The sequence below is a fragment of the Toxoplasma gondii genome, chromosome II, assembly GCF_000006565.2.
Source record: "Toxoplasma gondii ME49 chromosome II, whole genome shotgun sequence".
Taxonomy (NCBI): domain Eukaryota; phylum Apicomplexa; class Conoidasida; order Eucoccidiorida; family Sarcocystidae; genus Toxoplasma; species Toxoplasma gondii.
The window spans coordinates 138,816-160,199 of NC_031469.1; the positions used below are offsets into that span (position 1 = coordinate 138,816).

At 47.7% G+C, this 21,384-nt stretch overlaps 1 protein-coding gene across 1 annotated transcript; it reads left to right on the forward strand.

The window, feature by feature from the left end:
• Positions 1–337: 337 nt before the first annotated feature.
• TGME49_221220 (hypothetical protein) lies at positions 338–20,927 on the forward strand (the record flags this gene model as incomplete). The annotated part of the gene is made up of 26 exons (XM_018779906.1): positions 338–1,300; positions 1,852–2,004; positions 2,651–2,767; positions 3,558–3,850; positions 4,729–4,763; positions 5,125–5,233; positions 5,923–6,010; positions 6,749–6,864; positions 7,345–7,579; positions 8,503–8,606; positions 9,498–9,693; positions 10,228–10,476; positions 10,872–11,021; positions 11,663–11,969; positions 12,568–12,616; positions 13,135–13,287; positions 13,940–14,183; positions 14,538–14,768; positions 15,113–15,819; positions 16,111–16,232; positions 16,612–16,758; positions 17,007–17,161; positions 18,285–18,483; positions 19,065–19,298; positions 19,810–19,985; positions 20,658–20,927. 26 exons carry the CDS (start codon positions 338–340, stop codon positions 20,925–20,927), a joined length of 5,802 nt encoding a protein of 1,933 aa, XP_018638254.1.
• Positions 20,928–21,384: the final 457 nt, after the last annotated feature.

The window sequence follows — 21,384 nt, forward strand, 5'->3', positions numbered from 1 at the left end:
GGAAAAGTCTACCTGAAAGAGTCGCAGACGAAGTGGACGAAACTCACGCAAGTTGAGACGAGATCTCGAAGAAACTGTTCGCGAAGAGGACGTGTGGTCCGGTGTGTTTTTTAAACACGAAATGAGGAACATATAAAGGTGCTCTCAGCGAGGAAATGCCAGAGACGTTGATCGTTGGAACGGAAAGGCGACTGATCTTGGCGGCATCCTGCTGTTGTCCGCACCCTGTAGACTCAGCTGGGTTTCCTTGGCGTCTGATTTTCGATGTGAGATGTTCAAGGGTCCATTCTCGAAAGGGGATGTCGCTTCCGCTGTACAGATAGACTAGAATGCCAAGATGACGAGAGAAACAGCGGCACAGTCGTGTCTAGGTCTCGCGATTTCGCGTCGCGAGCGCCAGGAGGTGTTTTGCATCGACTGCGAAGACGCGTTGATCTGGACAGACTGGAAAGTGGGTCGACAGTCAACGAAACGACTGTTGTTGAAGAACGTGGGAACAGAACACCAAACACTTCAATACAAAGTGCCTCAGAGTCGGACCTTTTCTCTGCCGTTTCCAGAGCCGTTTCGCCTGCCGCCTGGCATGACCAAGACGTTCCTCGTCACCTTTTCTCCTCACCACTCCCAGTCCGTAGTCGAAGCCCTCGAGTTTGTCTGCGACAAAGGCGCCTTCGTCATCTTCCTGAAGGCGACCGAGAAGCGCGCAGCGGTTTCGATTCCGCGAGCCATCGATTTTGGACTCGGGGCCGTCGCAGCCAACACATCGATCCCTTTTCTTGTTCACAACACTGGATCTCTCCCAGTCACTGTACTGTGGAAGGACGTCCAGCCTTTCCGGATTCTCCCGGAAACGGCGCTCATCCCCGTCGGTCGCACGGAGAAGTTCACTGCACTCTTTCACCCGCCCGGCCCCCTCGCCTACGAAGGCGTAGTTGTCTGTTCCCTCATATCCAAACACGGAGACAGAAAAGAGTCTGAGGACCTCTCGTCTTCGGTCTGCAACGCAGAGCCTCGTGCTGGAACGTTAGAGGAGGCAGAAAAAGAGGAAAACAATAGAGCGACCCTCCAACAACCAAGGGAAGACGCAGCCTTACTGAAGAACGCTTCGTGGGCGCCTGACGTCGAAACAGAAGCCGTGCAAATGTATTCTATGGACGTAAAGGGAATTGGCAAGATTCCGCATCTCCATGTGAAGGGAAAAACTGAGGTTGCCGTCGACTTTGGAATCGTTCTGTGCGGAACTGTAGAGACCCAGACACTTCTGCTGGACAACAGCTCCTCCGTTAGAGCGCACTTTGAGGTGCGCATCGCCGAAAAAAGTAAAACACAGAAAAGGCAGACAAAGAACATAGTTCACACACTTGATTCACTTGCCTCAAATTATTAGGAACGGACTTGCAGAGTCTCGAAGCATCGCCCACAGGGGGGCTGGCTTCCGGTGAATCTCGCCTTGTCTGTTCTCCACGGAAAAAAGCGCGTTCAGCACAGAAACAAACGGATGTCTTGCCGGACTTACATCTCGTCACTTTCCGCCATAGAAAGACTGACCAACTGGAGCAAGCAGTCACCCTTTGTGACGGCACTAATGTCCTACCGAGTTATAGTAAACGAACTAGTTCAGGACTTCAGCTTTTCAAGAACACATGAATGCCGGTAAACAGACAGTGAAATCCAGCACCTTTTGAGCAGTTTTGAAGACTCTCCCGAGTTTTTAGGTTGCATCCTTCCGCCTTGCCTTCGTATGTTTCTTAGCTGCGAACACACGAAAAGGGTCGTTTGCACATTGTCTCATCCTCCATTGCAAGAAAGTTCTCTTTTTCTCTTTAACCTCGGCTTTTCCGTCACCCGCAGGTCCTGCGAATTGGAAATCCACCTCAAGGGAATCTTCGCGCTTCCCCAGTTACAGTTTGCTCGCGAAGCGGCGTCGTCGAGCCCGGAGAACATTTTCCTCTGACTTTCACGTTCCACGGCCACTCGGTCAAAGAAGTATTTCAAGAGTTTCAGGTACAATCATTACGCAACTCAGGGACTGGAGAGGAGATGTTTTTGCATTACATATATGTGTATATATGTGCATAGCTTGAGAGACATGTGGATGCATTCGAACAGTTTCTCATGTCTTTTGAAAGGGGTTTGAAGAGCCAGTGTGTGGAGCGTGTTTGGAGCAACGAGCGCGGTTTTCAGGAAGTTGTGATTCAAAAAGTGGACAGGAAGAAGCGGAACGTTTTGGAGACGTCTGTTCTTGAGACCCACCGTCGAGTCATCTCAGTGCTTTCAGGGACGAGTGTTTTTTCAGCTGCTTCCAAACCGCAGCCTCACCTCTCTGTTTCACGAGGAAGTTTGCTCAAACGAGCGTCACCTCTCTGCGAAATGCGCAAGTACACACATTTCGGGTGTCAGGGTAGGTTGACATTAAGACTTCGTTACTTGCAACTAAGCATGCAAGGACATCGGAGAAGCGGAAGCTCGCCGTCGCGCGCGGTTGTACAGACCTCGAGCTGGCGCAAAGGGCGTTGCGGCTAAGGCGTGAACGCGTGTGAGAAACTCGAGTTCTGCGTCCTTTTCTGCAACGAAAGAACCAGCCTCAGTGAGAGAGAAGACGACAGAACCTGCATTGCTTCGACGGCTACAGACTCTGTAACTAACGCAGGTGGCCATGAAGGTCGGGGCTCCCATCACCGTCAAAGTCACAGGCGTCGTTGGGCACATCGAAGCAACTCTCTCCTCCAATCACCTTCATTTTGGGGACGTACCGGTCGGACGCAAGGTGCGTTTTTCTATCCCTTACACGCGTCCGAGAGTTGTCGACTCTTCACCCACGGAAAAGAAGATCCGGATGACACGCATGCCCTTGTGCGGAGAAATGAATTTCGAGAACTCTCTTTACCTGCACCTGTCGAATGCCCCCATTTCACCTCTTTCGCTCGTCCACGCAGCAAGACAGTGCCTGGACAGATGAACTACAAAACGCATGTGAAGGAAAGACGAAACAACGGCACACCCTGCGAGCGGTCGATGTCCAGATACACACCCGCATGTCTGCAGTCGACGACCTGTCGTCTTTCTCGCTGCCGTCAAAATACCCTTCCGCGCCTCGAGGACTCGAGTAAACCAGTTCGCGAACCTCGTCTGGACGATTTGTTTGAACCTTCCAGAAATCAAAGTCGCATCCAGAAACGTTCACGAAAAGGTCTTGAGAAAAACAAGCGAATCTTGTGTTTCTCTTTCTCTTCCCACCCCCCTCCCCGACCAGCCTCTCTCTACACAAATAAAAATAGGCATATATATATATATATATATATATATATATATAAAAACATGCACATGTACCTATATGCATGTGTATGTATGTATGTGTGTATGTATGTGCCTGCATTCTGACCACAGAGTTTGTAGGTCGAATCGTGGATTTCTGCATTTGGAAATGCAACGAGGAGTGTCGATACGAGCCTGCAGGCAAGTGAGCCTGGAAGACTGGCATTGCGTCACGAAAACGAGCCGTTTTCTGTCGGATACACGCGCCGGTTTGCGTGTCTGTCTGTTGGCATTTTCTGCAGATTACAAAGCAGGTGCAGCTCCGGAATCTGTCGAAGCGCGCGTCTTCGTATCACTTCGTGAATTTGCAGGACTCGGCATTTGTGTGTCTCGACAAGCCGAGCGGGCTCTTGGGAGCGCAGACCAGCGTCACACTCTCCTTCTCCTTCAGTTCCCTAGTTCCTCTGAGGTTTCACAAACGCGCTTTCTGCCTGGTTAACGGAGCAGAGGAACCTGTGGTGCTTGACCTCCTCGCCACTGCCTACGACGAAGGTCGCCCTGCAGCTCTCACTCTGGGTCATGTCTACCTGAAAAGGTGAACGAAGTTCCACGAGAAAAACAGCAAACCTGTCTGTGCAACGCACCACAGAGAGACCCTCGGAAATCGACCTACACAAAGACGCACACATGCATCTCTACCGATATCTCTCCATGCGCATCTATGTGCATGGCTCTACAAATACGTCTCTACATGCGTATACATGCACATATATATACCTATATACATATACACATATATACATATATACATATACACATATACACATATATACATATATACATACATATATACATATACAGATATATGTATGTATATATGTATGTACAACCACCTGGACGAGGAAAGTCTCCACTCATATTTATAAGCGAGAGGTATGTGTAAATGCGTGCGAAAAAGTGAAAGGGAAGTATACGGCTCCGGTACCCAGGAAATTTGGAGGATCCAGATTCGCTGTTTGCAAGTGAAGCTTGGCGCCTGAGAGTAAATGGATTGAGACGCAGTCACTCCTTTTGCTCTGCATGCAGATATGCAAAGACATCCACATCCACATGCGCGTTCCTGTGTGTTTCCATTTCCATACCGAAATGCTCTGCTGGTCTTTGGAACGAAGTCCATGTGCAGCTTCACTTATGCAAAAGATCTTGCGATATCCTCGGCCTTTGCCTTTACTGAAAAAGCATACAGTTGACTCGCAAGGACGTAACTTCCACGGAACACAAGGACATACACCGACAAGAGGCCTTCCTTTCACAGACATCGTCGATGCGTGGACAGCCGGAGGTGAACGCATGCAGTCACGTTGAGTTTCGTCTAGGATGACGAACGACACAGCTCCACGAATTGATGCACAAGGAGTGTAAGAGCTGTCGAACATAGCGCAATACACCTCTGCTTGCTTCATTTGTTTTCAGATGGCAGGAGCTAGAAAACGCTCTTCCACCCCGAGGTAAAAAAGGCTCTCGAGAAATTGAATACTTTTTTTAAATTCGGGGAGCATCGTTCTGCGGTGACTCTGCGGCGTTCTCAAAGGCACTTTGGAGAGCTTTTAAAACATCTCTCTATGACGCCGAACGAGGTTTGTGCTCTCTCTTTGTTAGTTCTCTGCCCTTCCCAAACCCACACTTGTCTCATGGGTGCTACATCCTCGCGAGTCCGCGGAAATCTGTTGTTCGCCTTTCACTCTTCAACCTCTCTTTGCGAAGAGAAGACGGCTTTTTGCGAACTGCCTTCCCTCCTGTTTTCTTCTGTATTTCTGGGGTCGCTCGCTGTGGAAACGACGTAGAAATCTGTCGATGTTCGTTCCTCAGACTCTCTCGAGTTCGACTGCCAAGGAAATCCTGAGAAAGTCCCGATCCCGCCAGAAACACCAGCCTCGCTTTTCAAAATGTTGACTACTGATTTCTCTGATACCTCCAGGTGAGATGGAAAAGAAGCCTCTTGAGGGAGCTTCTCGCTTTTAACCGGCGCCTATGCATGCCTCGCCTTTTTCATGCCATCTCCTTGGCAGCTCACTCCTTCTCTTTCACTTCCTTCACCGTGTTTCTCCCGTCCCCTTGTTCTTTTTCGTCTTTTTTTCGTCTTCTTTTTCCTCTGTTCCCTCTTCTCGTCTTTCTCCTTCTTCCGCCTTTGTCCTCTCTCTTTTTTCTTTATTCTCCTTTATCTTGTTCCTTCTCTTCTTTGCCTTCCTTCACACTTGTCCTTTGATTGCCTTCTCTTCATTTACCTTCCCGTTCTGCTTTCGTTTCTTCTCTCTCTTCTCTTTTTTCCTCTACATGTCTCATTTCTGCGCCTTCTGCCTCCAGTTCCCTTAAGTGCTTTGTGAGTTGTCTCGTCTTCACTGGAGGCTCCGACGCACCGTCTCCCCGTCACCTGTGTTACTCCATCTCATACGCATATGTTGAACGCGAGGAAGATACTAAGATCTACAGTACATGCGTACGTATATATATTAATATATATATTAATATATCATATATACATATATATATATATATATATATGGATGACTGGCGGTATCCTGGGCTTTTTCTCATCATACGACAGAAAAGAAAAGGAAGAAAACAGAAGACGAAGAGACGAACTTGTTTCTGGAATTTGCCTCACAGGGGTCTCTCAGTGTCGCCATCTTTGGTGGACTTCAAATGCGGCGAATCTCGACGAACTCTCTCAGTTTTCAACAGAACGGGCGAAAAAGTGAGGTTTTGTCTCCGCTGGAAAAGGCAAATTCCCCTTCCTTCAGCTCTGTGCAGAGCTCAACGAAGGTGTCAAACACCGAGCGATCGCTGTAATCTCTCTCTCGACGCCTCCATGGTCTCGTACCGCCACACCTTAAGTTTCTGAGTCTACTGTTCCTCTCAGGTTTTGCATGTTCTCCCCTGTCATATCTGAACCAGCAAAGCTACGCAGAGTGAGAAGAACTGTGTTTTCTTTTCCTCCCTGCTCGAAAAGATATCTCCATCTCTCCCTGCGTGGTACACCAACTGTGAGCTCAGTCTCCAACGCGAGACTCTTCTGCGAGAGCCTCTGTTCAGCGTTCCAGTTTCCCTCTCAGCTGGTGTTTTGACGACCAGATCCGAGCTCGTTTGACTTCTCTCTTGATGTTCGCGTTCCTTTCCAGAGCGACAGCGGCTAGTAGGCTAGTAGACTCTACGAAACAGCCGGCAGTGGTGTTTACCTCCGTCTTCTGCTCCTCCCAGCCTCGCTTCAGGCTCGGTGTCTTTGCGCAGTTCTTCTCGGCAAAGTCCTCTGCTTACGGAAACCCAGAAGAATCACTCGCAAGAAAAAGGAGGGAAATCACGAACTCCGTAGGCTTTTCGCGGATGCCCGTCGGACCTCGCGAGCCGAACGAAGTTCCGACCTGTGAAGACATACATATATCTCTCTCCGTGTGCAACTTGATGTGTACGAACTCTGCCTCTTTGCTGTTTGCAGTTTCTCTGCATCTGGAAAGACTCTCTCGATCGAAAAAGAAAGAAAAATCCGGCTCACGTCTTCTCAGTCTCCCCCCGACGCGCTGAACTTCTCCCCAACAGCGTCACGACTTTCCAGTGAGACTGCACACAAAAATTCATCTATAAACCGAGACAAAGAAAAAGAAGCAACCCACCTCCAGATACTTTACCGACCCTCAGGCGGCCACTCCTCCAACGCACATGGTGTCGGATATACACCTGCACATAATTGGCTATGCAACATATCCCCTGTTGCTCACAAATATATATATATATATATATTTAAATATATATATATATATATATATATATATATGCGGTACTGCATGTGCGTCTGTCGCCAGTTGAAAGTGCATTGCATTCATACATCTTTACATCTACGTGTACGCCCCTATCTACAGAGAGAGACGTAAATGTGAAAAACTGTGACGGGTATATGCGAATTTGCACCTGAGTATTCGTCGTTATCAGGAAACCTTTATATACATATATGCATGTATATATATATATATATATATATAGGTTAATGTGGGGAATACGGCGTGTAGAAGTCTATGAAATTTTTGTATTTTTCAGGGTGACTTACGATCGTGTGGGCCTGACCGTTTCAGCGGATTTTTGCGAGTTGGAAGCCATCGTCTGTCCGCTGGTGAACTTCTCCCGCCTTCTCCCCGACTCGCTTCTTCTTCCGTCTTCTCTCACTTGTTGGTCGCGAGCGCTGGCGGTGCAGTCCTCGAATGCGCTCGCGCCCAACGCCTCCGTAGCCGAGGCGGCTGTCCAGTTCAAGCCGTGCGTCCCCGGTAAAAAAGAAGTGAAACGAAACGAATCCAACAGCAGAAAAGAAGGGGAAATGCACTGAAACGAGATCGGCTCGGCCCTGTCGGGAGACAACATACGAGGCACCGCATTTGGGGGGGGAGCACTTCAGAATCTACAAAACGCATGAATTTAGAAGCTCCACGCCTACACATGTGCATCTGTGTCGATTGAGAGCGCCGTGGAGCTGTAGACAAAGAGTAGACAAAGAGTAGACAAAGAGAACGAGAGAGACAAAGTAGACAGGAAAAGAGACAGAGAAATACCGAGAGAGAGAGAGAGTGAAGCTTTACCGGAGTCCGGGTCCGCCGCTGGAGAGACTCTGGAGTTTTTGTCCACAAAATCATTCACCTGTCCACGCGTCCACAGTTGCGAGGTGTCGCTCTATTCGTGTCTCGGCCCCCCAACGTTCTCCACCTCCCCCTGTGTCTTTTTCTGTATCTAGCTGTGTATCTCTCTATCTCGGTTTCTGTCTCCAGTCTTCTGTAGCGGTCTTCTCTGTTGTCTAAATGTAGACTTGTCAACCTCTCTTTCGATCCTCTCTGCCTCGCTCGGTCTCCCAAGCGCTGCCCGTCTGTTTCCTGCTCGCGTCTCTCGATTCGTTCTTGAAGGTATCTGCAAATAGATACTTTTTCTGTGTTTGTCCAGGCGAAAAAGTAGACAAGTTTCTCCTTCGTGCTCAGGGGATGGCTGCGCGAAATTCCACTTGGCGGGGTCTGCGCTCTGTGGATGCGTACCTTCCACTGAGGAGAAGAATGGAGCTCCGATTCGCAAGCTTTGCTTTCCTGTGGAAAAGCGAACTTTCCTGCGAAACCGGAAGCCATGGAAAGCGCATGCAGTCGTCTGTCCTGCTTCGTCTTTTTACTCCTGCTGCTCCGTTTCCGATCTGTAGGCGAAACTGTCTTTCATGTAACCCAGCTCTTCAACAAAGGAGACACGCCTCTTTCGTTTGACATTCTTCACAAAGTCCCAGACTCCGTCGCCTCCTCCGAGGACTTACTTGCATGCAACTGGCCTTTCAAGTACGCCTCACAACCGAAGACAGAGGAGTCACAAAAGCGTTCACCCTTGCTCAAAGGAGATTGCTCACTTGCACACATATTCATAGATCGGTAGATACCGCAGCAGGCAGGTCTTCAAAGATGCGAGTTCAGAGGCAAGTGTCTCACGCAGCTGTGTAAGTGTAAGCGCGTACCCGAAGATTACGTCTCCTTTGGCCTGTTAAATAAACGAGAATCCCTAGATGAATAAATGCATCTACACATACACAGATATGCACTGACTTTTCTATGTACTTGAACCCCATGTTGAAAATTCAATATTTAACATATATATATATATATATATATATATGTATATATAGATATGAATTTATGAATATATGAATACATGAATATATGAATACATGTATATATGAATATATAAATATATGAATACATGAATATATGAATATTTGAATATTTGAATACATGAATATATGAATATTTGAATATATGAATATATAAATATATGAATACATGAATATATGAATATTTGAATACATGAATATATAAATATATGAATACATGAATATATAAATATATGAATACATGAATATATGAATATCTGAATATATGAATACATGCATATATGAATATATAAATATTTGAATATATGAATATATAAATATATGAATATATAAATATATGAATACATGAATATATAAATATATGAATACATGAATATGTGAATAGGCGTTTCTGAAAATGAAGTCCTCGAGGGCGTGTTTTGTATGTCTTTTTTTGTGTGTGGTGAGACTTCACCTGGCCCTGGAGGTCGTTTTCATTTTGTGACTGCATGCGCCATGTTCCGTTCTCTGTTTTTTCTTCGGTTTCTGGGAGTTTTTCCTCGACTGTTGTTCTTGGCGTTCTCAGAGTTTGGCCACCCTGCGGCCAGATTCCTCCTCGAGGCTTTCACTTCGTCGTCCTCCAGTTTCAACCTCGTCGAGCGTCGGGACTCGTCTCTGGCACCTTCGACGTCGTTTTCGACTGCAAAGAAAAATTTACGAAACGCATTCAAATGTTTGCCAGTTCCTGGGAGCCGGAAGTCTCCGTGGACCCCGACATGCTTGTAAGCGACGAGAAAAAAGAAAAGCCGCAATTCCTCCATGCACGCAAAAACCTACCATACATGACAACACACCGCCGCCAGCATCTAGAAATATATATATTATATAGGCTAGTTCTCACATATATACATATATATATATATATAGTTATATATATATCTATGTATATATTTGTGTACGGGTCTAAATTAGATGCCTCCAGGAATACACATGCATATATATATATATATATATATATATATATATATATATATATATGTGAATACATCTCCGTGCATATAAATATGTATATATATAGCAGGGGGGAGCAGGTAATGCATCCTTTCCTTATAGCCTCATCGGTGCGCATGCCCAGACATATGAATCGATTTGTCTCCACATACCCGACAGAAGAGAAAATCGCTTAAGTTCTCGCATTTATGCGTCAAGTGTACTTCGGAGTGTCGAGTTCCCTGCGTTTGAGTTGAAGTAGCGTCTCCTTTTTCTGAAAACACAGAGAACATGCTTTTTTCTTTGCCTGCGCAACTGCTGTTCAGGTCTTCCCCAGAACGCCTGCAGGCTCGGTTTCTAGGCGCGAATTCGTCGTTCGCAATCTGACAGAAATTCCTGTCTCTGTCGTTTTTTCTTTGGAGGACTCGAGAGCCTTCTCGCTCGAAGAAGCTTCAGAAACGCGTCTTTTACCGTCTGAGAGAAAAACAATCGTTTGCCATTTCGCTCCCAAAGAAGAGGGCACATGCCGAGCCAGGCTCCTCGTTCGAACGCGCTCCGTTGCTCCAGTCGACGCCGTGAGAGCCGACTTGAAACTCAATTGCATGCAGTTTTATCTGCCACACAAGGTCTTCTGTGCATAGGGTAGACCAGATATTCGTATCTTCGATATCTCTCCCTTTCTCTGTCTCTCTGTCTGTAGCTAGATCGATCATCTCTAGCTGTCTACATCTGGCTGTACCTGTCTAAGTCTGTCTAAGTCTGTCTAAGTCTGTCTAAGTCTGTTTACACACACCCGAGTCCTTTCGTTGACTCTCGTCTGAGTCCTTGTCGAGACCCCCTTCCCCCTCCCAGCTGCTTTTGTGCCGAGACGATATACTTTGCACCTTTTAGATGCGTTTGGAGGGAGAAGACATTTTTTTGCAGGCGCCACAGCGAACAATGGACTGTCAACCTGCTTCTCCTGTCGCAGGAAACGGAGAAAAGCAATCGCAGTCTTCTTTCGACGAACTTCGCCGACAGTCTGCGTCTCGTCGGCGTTTCTGTTTCGGAGCCTCTCAGCGTTGAGCCGACGCGACTCAGTTTGGGAGCAGTCACCGCAAACACAACTGTGACGAGAGAGGTGAGTGTTGCACATCGCGAAAGAAAGCGCAGAAAGAGAAAACAAAGAAGGTTTCAGTCTCGAGGAATGCACACTAGAGTCTGCCACGAGACCGTTTTGGAAGCTGGTCTTGGAGAGGCTGTCGAGGCTTCTCCTTTGACAAATGTAGAACTCCACACAGGCACGCGCGATTCCCCGACGCTTTCACGACAATCCGCAGCAAGCGAAGGAGCTCGCAGAACATTTCGCGTCTTGGCCGTACGCCCAACGAGTCACGAAGGAGGTTCGCCTTCTCTCCATGCGCCGGTCGACGTATGTGCTGTCGGGGAGATTTCCTCGCGATTCACTGAAGCTCTTGGCTTCCCACCCAGTTGTTTGCGGGGATACGCGGCTGTCTGCCAACAATGCATCTGTTTACGGAAATCAAGATACAGATCTGCATCCATATATTCATAGCTGTAAATCCATGTAGACAAGCAAATGTGGAGAATAGGGATACATCGGCGTGTGCCTTCAAGTGTGTATTGACCTAGACGAGGAAAACTCGGTGGAAACCAGATGCTCTGTTCAGCCCAAGAGCAAAGAAAGACAGGGTCGAAATGCTTCGATGTCTTCTGACACGCTTTGGAACGTGGAAAAACGCCTTTTCTCTCGACCTTCAGGTGCTGCTAAAAAACGCAACCGGTGCATCTGTCCGCTACAAAATCGAGGTTCTTGAAGAACCTGAAGAAAGAGAAACTCATCTTTATCCCCTTCCTTCCTCTTCTTCTCACGAGCGTCGTCCTTTCGCGTCACACCAGAGGTCTCGTTGTGAAGCTGTGCGGCAGCCGGCGCTGAAGTTCGAGAAGCCAGAGTCCGTCGTCGGCGCTCAGTCCACCGATCGTCTTCTTTTTTCCTTTACTCCGACGAAACAAAGAAATTACAGTTTCCTCGTGCGCATTATCCAGGTGGATCTTGTGTCCGACGCCCGTAAGTTTCTGATTCTGTCGAAAACTTCACGACGCGCCGCTGAATCTCACCACGTAGTCCGCGGCTCTCATCGTGCCAAAGTCTGCAACTCTGCACAGATTCACTGGCCCACACAATGTCTCCTCGACATGCAACTGTGCGTAGGATTTGGACGAGTGCCTGTGAATCGCGACCTCTCTCTTGAGAGGTGTGTGACTCCATTGCCTTCTTGCGCCTAGTTCTCTGTAGCTGTCTCTCTCTCTCTCTGTCTCTCTGTCTCTCTGCGCATCTGCGTCCAAGTCTCTACAAATGCACGTACCACTGCAGTGTCGTGAACTTGAACCTGTCTCTTCTTGTACACACCTATATATATACATATATATATATATACATATATACATATATATATATATATATATGCATATATACATATATATATATATATACATAGAAACATGTGTGTATGTACACGCATATGATTATCTCCGTAATCTAGATCGCTCTTTTTCTTTGTTAACGTGCAGTTATGGAGGGATGAAAACAAGAAGCACCCTGTCAGAAGTGTGAATGTTGAAAAAGATTTGACGCCAAAACTGCTTTCTGTTCGCTTTCTCGTCAGGCAATCGCCAGACCTCGACCGACGAGTTGGAAGCGGAAGGTGAATGCAGGTGCGTCTTGCACACTGACGCATAGACACAAAGACTTTCCTTCAAATGGTCAACTGCGTAGAGCAAAGTTTTCTGCATCTACCGATATGTACGTGGCTGAAAATGCCAATATATATATATATATATATATATATGTATATTCGTACACACACATGTATTGACACACAAATAGGTATAGGAATATATGGGTACGTATTTTGGCCCCGTTTATAAAGTTATCTCTCCCCATGTATGAATCGATATTCGTTCACATAAATATATATGTATATATATATATATATATATGTATATGTACATCGATGTAGATGCGTATGCGCTTTGGAACGTCTCTGCATTTTTGATGTTCGAGCCAATGTAGACAGGCGAAACGAGGGAAAATCGAATTGTGTGTGGGCCTCGATCTGTGCCGACCTGGCTGTCTCTACACCCTGAGCCTGCGGCACCATCTTTGTCCACTCTGTCCACGTTCTCGCTGTCGGCCGGTCGTTTCTCGCGCGTTTACGCTGCTCTCTCTACAGAAGCGACGAAGCGACGCCACTCCAAGTTCTGTCTTTCACGGTCTCAGCACAAGCAGTCCACCCGGTCGTCCAGATCTTGGATGTCCGTTCTCTCAACTGCTCCACGCCGCCGAGCCAAATGTGGAGCTCAATGCATGCAGCTTCTCTCAACGAGTGAGGCGCTGCACTGCTTGCGAGCACCGTGAAAGGTTGAGCGAGCCTTGCTGCTCTGTTGCTCCTGTACCCCACTGCTTGTGTACGGCGTTCTCTGCGAAAGCCTCGGAAGAAGTTTTTCTGCGTGCGAGTCAATCTCCAGTCTCCTTGAAGTTTCTGAAACCTTCTCCGTTGGACGCGAGGAAGACCGTCGGGAGCCTTCTTCAGTACCCTAGTCGCGCATCAGGCAGAGAGGCGTCCAAACCTTGGTCAAGGAACTTCCGCGGCAACAAGCCACGGAAGTCTGTCTCAGAACTTCTGGCGAATGGGACCTCATTAGACCTGGGTTCTGTCGCTTCGCGCGGCGTTCCTGAGTTCACACACCCGTTCGAGGCGCTCTCTTCAGAGTAAAGAGGTCACACACACACAGTGGAGAAAGAGAGAAACTACAGAGCGACAGCACAAGCTGCTGAAGAGCCTTCAACTCTCCGTTTTCACCAAAGCTTCCTTCTCGGAATCTGTGACTGGGGAAAAGAGAACGCTGTTTGGCGGATCCCTTCTTTCTTGGCGGCACAGGCGCTTGATTTGGCCTCGATCCCGTCTTGTTCTCTTGTCGCGTTCTACTTTTCTCCGCTTCTGTTCTCTTGGCGTCACTGTGCTTTTCGATTTCTAGACACCTTGCGCGAGAGGTGGAGGCAGAAGACCTGCAGTTTCTCGCGGCGAGAGGCATCGACGCTCGGGCAAAAGCTCTGAATCGTCTGACTTCTTTTTCCGTTCAATGGGGACCTCATCCCGAAACCGTTGGAGAACATGCCGTGCTCCTCACTTTTCATAATCCGGGGAAAGTCCCAGCAGAAGTGACTCTCGAAACCGCAGCCGACATGAAGCTCTCAGAGCCCCCCAACTGGGCAAAGGAGGTAAGCGCCTTTTTCCTTATTGACTTGGCTTTTGCTCCTTCTGCTTCTTGTTCTTCTTGCACCTCTTCCGTCCGTGCTCCTTTTCCCCGTCATCTTTCTTCCTCGATGTCTTTTTTCTTCTTCGCTGCCTTCTCGTCTTGTCCGTTCCTCCTGCCTTCGTCTCCCCCGCCTTCTTTCACCTTTCTTCCTCTGGCTCCTCTCTTCTTGCCGTCTGCCTACACTTGGTGCCTTTGGATGCTGAGGCTCCCGCTCGTTCTTCTCCTCTCCGTCGCCTCTGTCGCGTCCATCGCCTCTGTCGCCTCCGTCGCCTCTGCCGCCTCCATCGCCTCTGTCTCCTGTGTCTCCTGTGTGAAGGCCGAGGAAGCGGAGAGCTGCGGCGAGAGTCTCCTGTTGGAGCCCAGACGCCTGCGACTCGTCGCGGATGGATTTGGCAGCGTGATGGCTCTTTTTCGTCACAAGAAATTTAGAAAAGAGCGAGTTCAAGTGGCTCTCTCGATCTCCAAAGGGAGATGCGCCGTGCTTGACTTCTGCTGGGAGACAGCGCCTTCCAGTTCTCCCATCCTCGTAACTCGAGGCCCCATGCAGGTGAGCAAGAGCGCAGATAAACGCTAGAGGTACTTCTCCGTCTTCGCCTAGTTTTTCCTAAAACTTCAACAGAACGTTTTCTCTACGCTGCGCCTTTTGGGATCGAAACTCTTCTCTGCTTTGTGTTCCTTCCCTCACTTCATGTGACCTTCCTTCTAGTCTCTCTTCCTCCGTCCGATTCGCTCTAAAGCTCTCTGTTCTCTCTCTTCTCCGTCGTCAGCTCTCTCTCTTCTCTCTAAGCTCTTTTTTCTCTCTCAACTCTCTTTCCTCTCTAAGCTCTCGCGGATCACTTCTTGAGTTTCGTATTTGCGTTCTTCGCGGCTATTTCCTCTCTCTCCTCCCAGACGCTGCAGAGCGTCTCGCTCGATCGACGCCCAGGGTCAGTGCAGGCTGTGGAGCTTCGGAACGATGGAGACGTTGCATGCAGCTGGAGGCTGCACCTCGCGAAAAAGAACTCCTTCCACGGACACAACGTCATCGCTTTCGATCCGAAGCATGCCGTTCTGCCTCCCCACACAGCGACGCATTTGCATGTGCGCTTCTCTCCCCTTGAACAGAAAGAATATACTTTTCCAGTCACTCTCTCATGGCACTCCCGCGACGAGTTAGCTCGATCCACTTGTCAAACAGCGAGGTCACTTCCTCTCCTCCCTACCTCTTCTTCCTCTTCCTCCTCTTCTTCCTCTTCTTCCTCTTCCTCCTCTTCCTCCTCTTCTTCCTCTTCTTCCTCTTCTTCCTCTTCTTCCTCTTCTTCCTCTTCCTCCTCTTCCTCTTTTCCATCTTCTCAACCTTCTGGCGCTGCGCAGTCACCTTCCGCATTTCAGGGAGAGTCTGAGGCGGAAGCGAAGCAAGGGTTTTTCTCCGACTGTGCAGGCTCAGAGACTTCTTCTTGCCTGCTGTTGAAGGCGCGAGGTGTGGTGGAGAGAGAGGAAAGCGGAGAAAATCAGCAGACGCTCCCCGGATTCCTCAGAAACACTAAAGAAGTCATTCCTGTCGCTTCTCGAGCAAGCCTCTGTGCCGAAGCTCTCCTTTTGCAGACCGTCCCCGCAAAGTCAGAAATCACTTGAAATGCTTTCGAAAGAGTCCTAAACTCTCTATCCCTTTAGTTGACACATGCTGACAAATCAAACGGTACAAGCATAGATGACGGTGCAGAATCCACATTTCCTCAGAATGTCCCCAGAAGCCAGAAATCAATTGAGGGAATAGACTCTAGGTCCTCTTTCTAAAACCGAGACTCTCGTTAGCCGAGCGCGTCAGTCAGTCAGCCATCTATGTGTGAAAATACGACAGAAAAGGAAGATAAGAAAGCGCGCTCTGGTCCGTTTCTGTCTGCATGCAGATGTTTAATTCACCGCTTCCTCATCCTGCGAAATAACGACGCAACTCGCGTCCTCCGGTTTTCCTGGGATGATCAAAACTTGTTCCCCACCACGGATTTCCTCACGATTCTCCCCGCCGAAGGTGAGACGCAAGGAATACGGAACTCGTCCACCTTCCTCTCGCGTCTGTTCTTTCTGTCGGCGTTTCACCTCTGCGCGTTTCTCTCTTTTTTCTGCGTTTCTCTCTACCTGCTCGCGACTTCCATCTCCTTACCTCGGGAGACTCTTTCCAGCTCTCGGAGACTGTCCTTTCTTTGTCCCCCCTTTGTCTACTTCGTTGAGGTGTCTGGCGCGCGCTGTCTCGCTGAGTCTCCTCTGAAGCCTTTCTTCTTTGTGCTTTCTCTCTCCGGTGATTCTTCTACCTTCCGGCTCCCCGGTTGTATGTCTCCGCCGGCTCAATAGCATTGTGTGCATGCACACATTTCTTTCGTACGGCGTCTCCATGCTTTCACTTTCTAAAGGAACTATCCCTCCGTTGGGCCGCGAGGTCGTCCACTTTGCGTTTCGCACTCCCTCCTTTCCTGTCGACTTGGACGGGGAGATTCGGTGCACTACGACATGGCTGTCGCATGCAGAGCAGCCGACGTCGCTCGCCTCCTCCAGTTCCGGTGAGAGGTTTCCCGACAGAAAACCTGAAAGGCGTCTGCGTTTGCCGGACTCTTGCAGAGACGGTCTCTCGTTCGAAAAACATGAGCTGCGTTTCTGTTTCGTGTGGACCGAGATCGCGTCACCCTCGAAAAGCACTCTGTAGGCCGCCTTCTGCCGCGTTCCGCTTCTCTGCACTTGCAAAGGAGAAAACGGAGACATCAACAAGCTGTGGCTTTCGTTTTTCCTCGAGACGCTTTTCTTCGTTCAGATTGCGAGGAAGAAATCCTGGAGAGTCACGGGGAACTTTTCGACGGCCAAGACAGAAAGAACATATCGAGCCGCCCTCGCGGAACCGGCGAAGAAGACACTCTCCACGAGTCCGACAAGGTGGCGAAGGAAATGGCGAAGAGTCGAATTCGCGAGGTAACGAAAACGCCAGAAGGCGCATTGAAGGACCTCGGAGAAAAGGAGGATCGCTGCGTCTTCAGACATTTTCCTTCTGCATGAAACACACTACTTTGGCAGACTCAGAGAGACTCGTTCTGGAGAGTTCTCCTCGCGCAAAAACGCGAGGTCCACAACAAGGTTCGTTCTTGTGTGCCGGAAGAGAATGCGCCAGAGGACCTGCTTCACTCGGTCGATGCTTCTGAAAAAACACTGGAGACTCTCTCTCGTTTGGAAATCCAGTTTTTTCACCACTGCCAAGATACGCCACAGATCCATGTAACTGTATACAAATATTTATAAATATTTGAGGACGCGCATGATCTACAGAGACAGAGAAGCGGAACAAATGACTTGGTCCATCCTGCACAGACAAAACAGATGAGCTCCTCATTCAGTGGAGCTGCGGCTCGACGAAGGAAGCCACGCAGGTTAAATATATGAATATACATGCATATATATACATAAACACACATATTTATACATACACATGTTTATATATATTTATAAATATATACATTCACATATATATATATATATATATATATATATATACATGCATCTATATTTATATATATAAATATGCGCGTGTGTATGTATACGAAGATATCCGCACATGCCTCTGTATATATGCAGACATAGGTGTATGCATGTAGAGTATAAATGTATAAATATCGACGGGGAGGATACGAGTTTCGTACGTTGTTTACCTTTGTACGCTAAGTAGCCAGTACCACTTTGCCGTCTCCATATACTTCAGAAGCCTCTTGTGCATTTGCAAGCGTTTCGCATCTAGTTGGAGATGCAGCAGAAACCTGCATGCGCTTGTGTAGATTTCTTGTTTCTCTGTCCACTTATGAATGACCAGGTTTAAATACACTTGCTTGCGACACTAGGAGATCCGATTTCAGAGTCTGCATCGCTGTTCGTATTTGCTGTCTGTGAATGGGGAATGCAATGAAAGGCACCGGTCGCTTCAATCTTGAAAAGAGTCGATTCTCCGTGACACAGGACATGCAACGGAGCAGCAGCGGTTTCGTTACACCCGACAAAAGAATGATCTTCGATCTGAGATGAAGACGTTTTTTCACTCTTTCTGCAGAGCTGGCGGAAGCCGCGCAGGCGAACGCGCGCAGTTCCCTCTGTCTATCTACAGCGTCTGCGACCCAGCGTCTCGCTCTTTGTTCGGGTGCGAGTTTCTGTCGACTCTCGTTTTTCTTCCATGGCTTTCTTGAACATTCCTCCGCCTCTATACCCTCGAAATTGTCGCCTTGTATCAGGCGCAGCGAAAACGCCAGCCGGTATGGAGACACGGAGTCGGGCCGCAAAGACTGAGAAAAAAAGAGAAAAGAAAAAATCCAGAAGAGAGAAGAAGAGAGAGGAAGAGAGAAAAGCAGCGAAAGAGGAGAAAGGCAGGTATTGGCGGTGGAATGCAGTGGCCTCTCTTCGACGAAGAGAAGGAAGGAGGGATCTGTTTAAGAGATCACTGAGTTCTTTTTGGAAATGAAGATTCTGACAAGAAAAGGCATCTCCACAGGCGTTTCTCCGATATCGACAGTTCTCTGTGTTTTAGAACAAATAAAGTAATTGCCTTTTGATACGCCTTCGAGTAGGCCAGGATTTTTTCAGTTGAAGACCCAGCCTCCCGTTGTCTCTCAGCTCCATTCAGAACTCAAGAGGTCTCATGTTACCAGGAGGGTATTCGCCTTGGTAGGAAGCTTTTTTTCTAGAAATCGCTCAACTGCAAAGGACTCTCGTTCGTGCCATGGAGGTTACTGGCCCCCAGTATCTCCTGCTTCCCCACTCTTCGAGTCTCCTCTTTCTTCTTCGCTCGCAGACCTTCTCTACACAACTTCGCATGTTTTGTTCCTCCGTTCTGCAGACGTCCACGGCTCGGCTCGCATTCTCCCATGCTGCACCGCAACTCTGGCGTCTGAAATTTTAACTGAAATGATTCGCTCCGTCCTCCAGTCCGACCACACAGCCCAGCTCCTCGACACCCTCCTGCGAGAACCTGCAGCGTACTTCAGAGACATCGCTGAAAACGACGATTTCTCTGCTTTTTCAACGCAAAAGGAACACACACAGAGCCTCAGCGACCACAAAAAAAACCAAGGTAAGGGGATTTATCCCGCACGTAGATATTTATAAATACGCGCAAATGCATGGTAGCGTGTCGTCTTTGTTCATGCGTTCTCAGGAAACGGAAAGCATGTTTGCGCATGCGTACACAAGTATATATCTATCTATCTATCTATCTATCTATATATATATATATATATATATACTTATGTATATATATGTATATATATACATATATGTATCTGTGTAAATATGTGTATGTATCTGTACTGGAAGGGAGAAAGAGGGATAGATGGCTGCGCGTTTGTGCGTTCAAGAATCTGTGAACTGGACAAGTCGACGGCCTCGGAAAATTTCTTCATCGTGAAGGTCTCAACACTCAGGTGTGCGTCCCCAGTCCATTGCATGCATACATATACTATACACTTAACTTATATATATATATATATACTAAACAGTTATATATATATATATGTATATATAAGCATGCACATCTGTGTATGTGTAAGGAGACATCGATTGTTACGCATTTTTGTCCTTCCAAGGAGAGCAGAGTCTGTCGGCTGGAACTGGGAGGGGAAAGATCAGAGCGACTCAAGGAAGACTGCATGCAGCGAGGCCGAAAATTCCAGGACTCACTTTCCGGGAGGACTTTCAAAACTGGTCATGCCTCGTCGCCAATTTCCTCGATTGTCTTCCGACCTTGAACAGCACGCTCGAAGTGGGTTCTCAACGAAACTAGTGACGTCTCTTTTCTCTCTCATTTATACATATAAAATATATATGTATTCTGGTATACATTTGGAATATATATATATATATATATATATTTATATTTATATATATATATATGAATTCATGGCACATCTTATGAATATTTGTGTATATATTTAGATATATATATGTGTCTGTTGTACGCACAGTGTTCGAGTGCATATGAAGTTGCTCATCTTTGACGTATCGGCTTATCTGTGTAATCATATATTTCTGTATAACTATTTGCGTATGTCAATCCGCATAAAGACAGGTAAAGGTGTTGCCCGACGTGGTTCTGTCGTTATATTTGCGTAATTTGCATGCACTGTGGCCGCAGATGGTTTCTTTCGCAGGGACGGTGATGCAACGATGTCATGTATTCGTATACGATTCGACAGCCGTGTTTTGAAGGGGCGCCTTTTATCCAGGAAACAGCGTCTACATGCTGTTTTTCTTCGACATATATCTATGTCTGTATCTATCCAGCTATATATATATATATATATCGATATGATCGTGAACAGATGCTTATATATGTGTATATATTGGTAAAAAAATGTGTGAATGTGCGGCCGAATGCGGTGGGTGAAGTCCTAGCTCCTCGTTTTCTTTGTCCTGGTCCTGCATGACTTCGCAGAGTGAGCGTGAAGAACTCTGTTCCTCGTCATTGGAAAATGACGAAAAGCTGGAAATCCTTCTCGCTCGAGATGAAAAACTCGACGTCGGCGTTCTCCCCGCCACAGTGTCCGACATTTTCCGGCATATGATCTTTTCTGCGATCGAGGATGTCTTCCAGTGCCAGTCTTCCAGTTTTGGAAGCCCCCCGAGCGTCTCCAGCCGCGCCTGCAGGCCGCCGTTTTTTCCAGATTTCCAGTCTTCACAGACTCACGAAGCTGTGCACTCATAAAACAGTGACACAGCGCAACTTCTGCCCACAGTGAGCTCTGAAAAAAGCTTTCTGTTTCTAAACTCCCAAACGACCAGCTGCAGACCACCAGGTTCACACACGTACCGAGATGTTCCATGCTCGAAATACCCTGTATATATATATATATATATATATATAATATGTATCTATGTATATTTATGTATCCATATGTGCAGCTATATGTATATACATGCGTTCGACTCTTTTTTCGCTTCGAATTGTGCGCCGTCGATGCGGAGCTACATGGACAGTAGCGGTGAATGCAGATTTTCGGAGTTTCTTGTACACCGTCTCTGGAATCTTTCCAGTTAAAAGCGTCCGTGCCAACGTTCCTCGCTGAAGGCTTCCTCATCAGCTAGGATCCAGGTTCCGCACCGTCTGCGGGGCAGGAAAGCTCCCGCGAAAGCGGAGAGGGAAAGGACGAGACGCAGGGTCA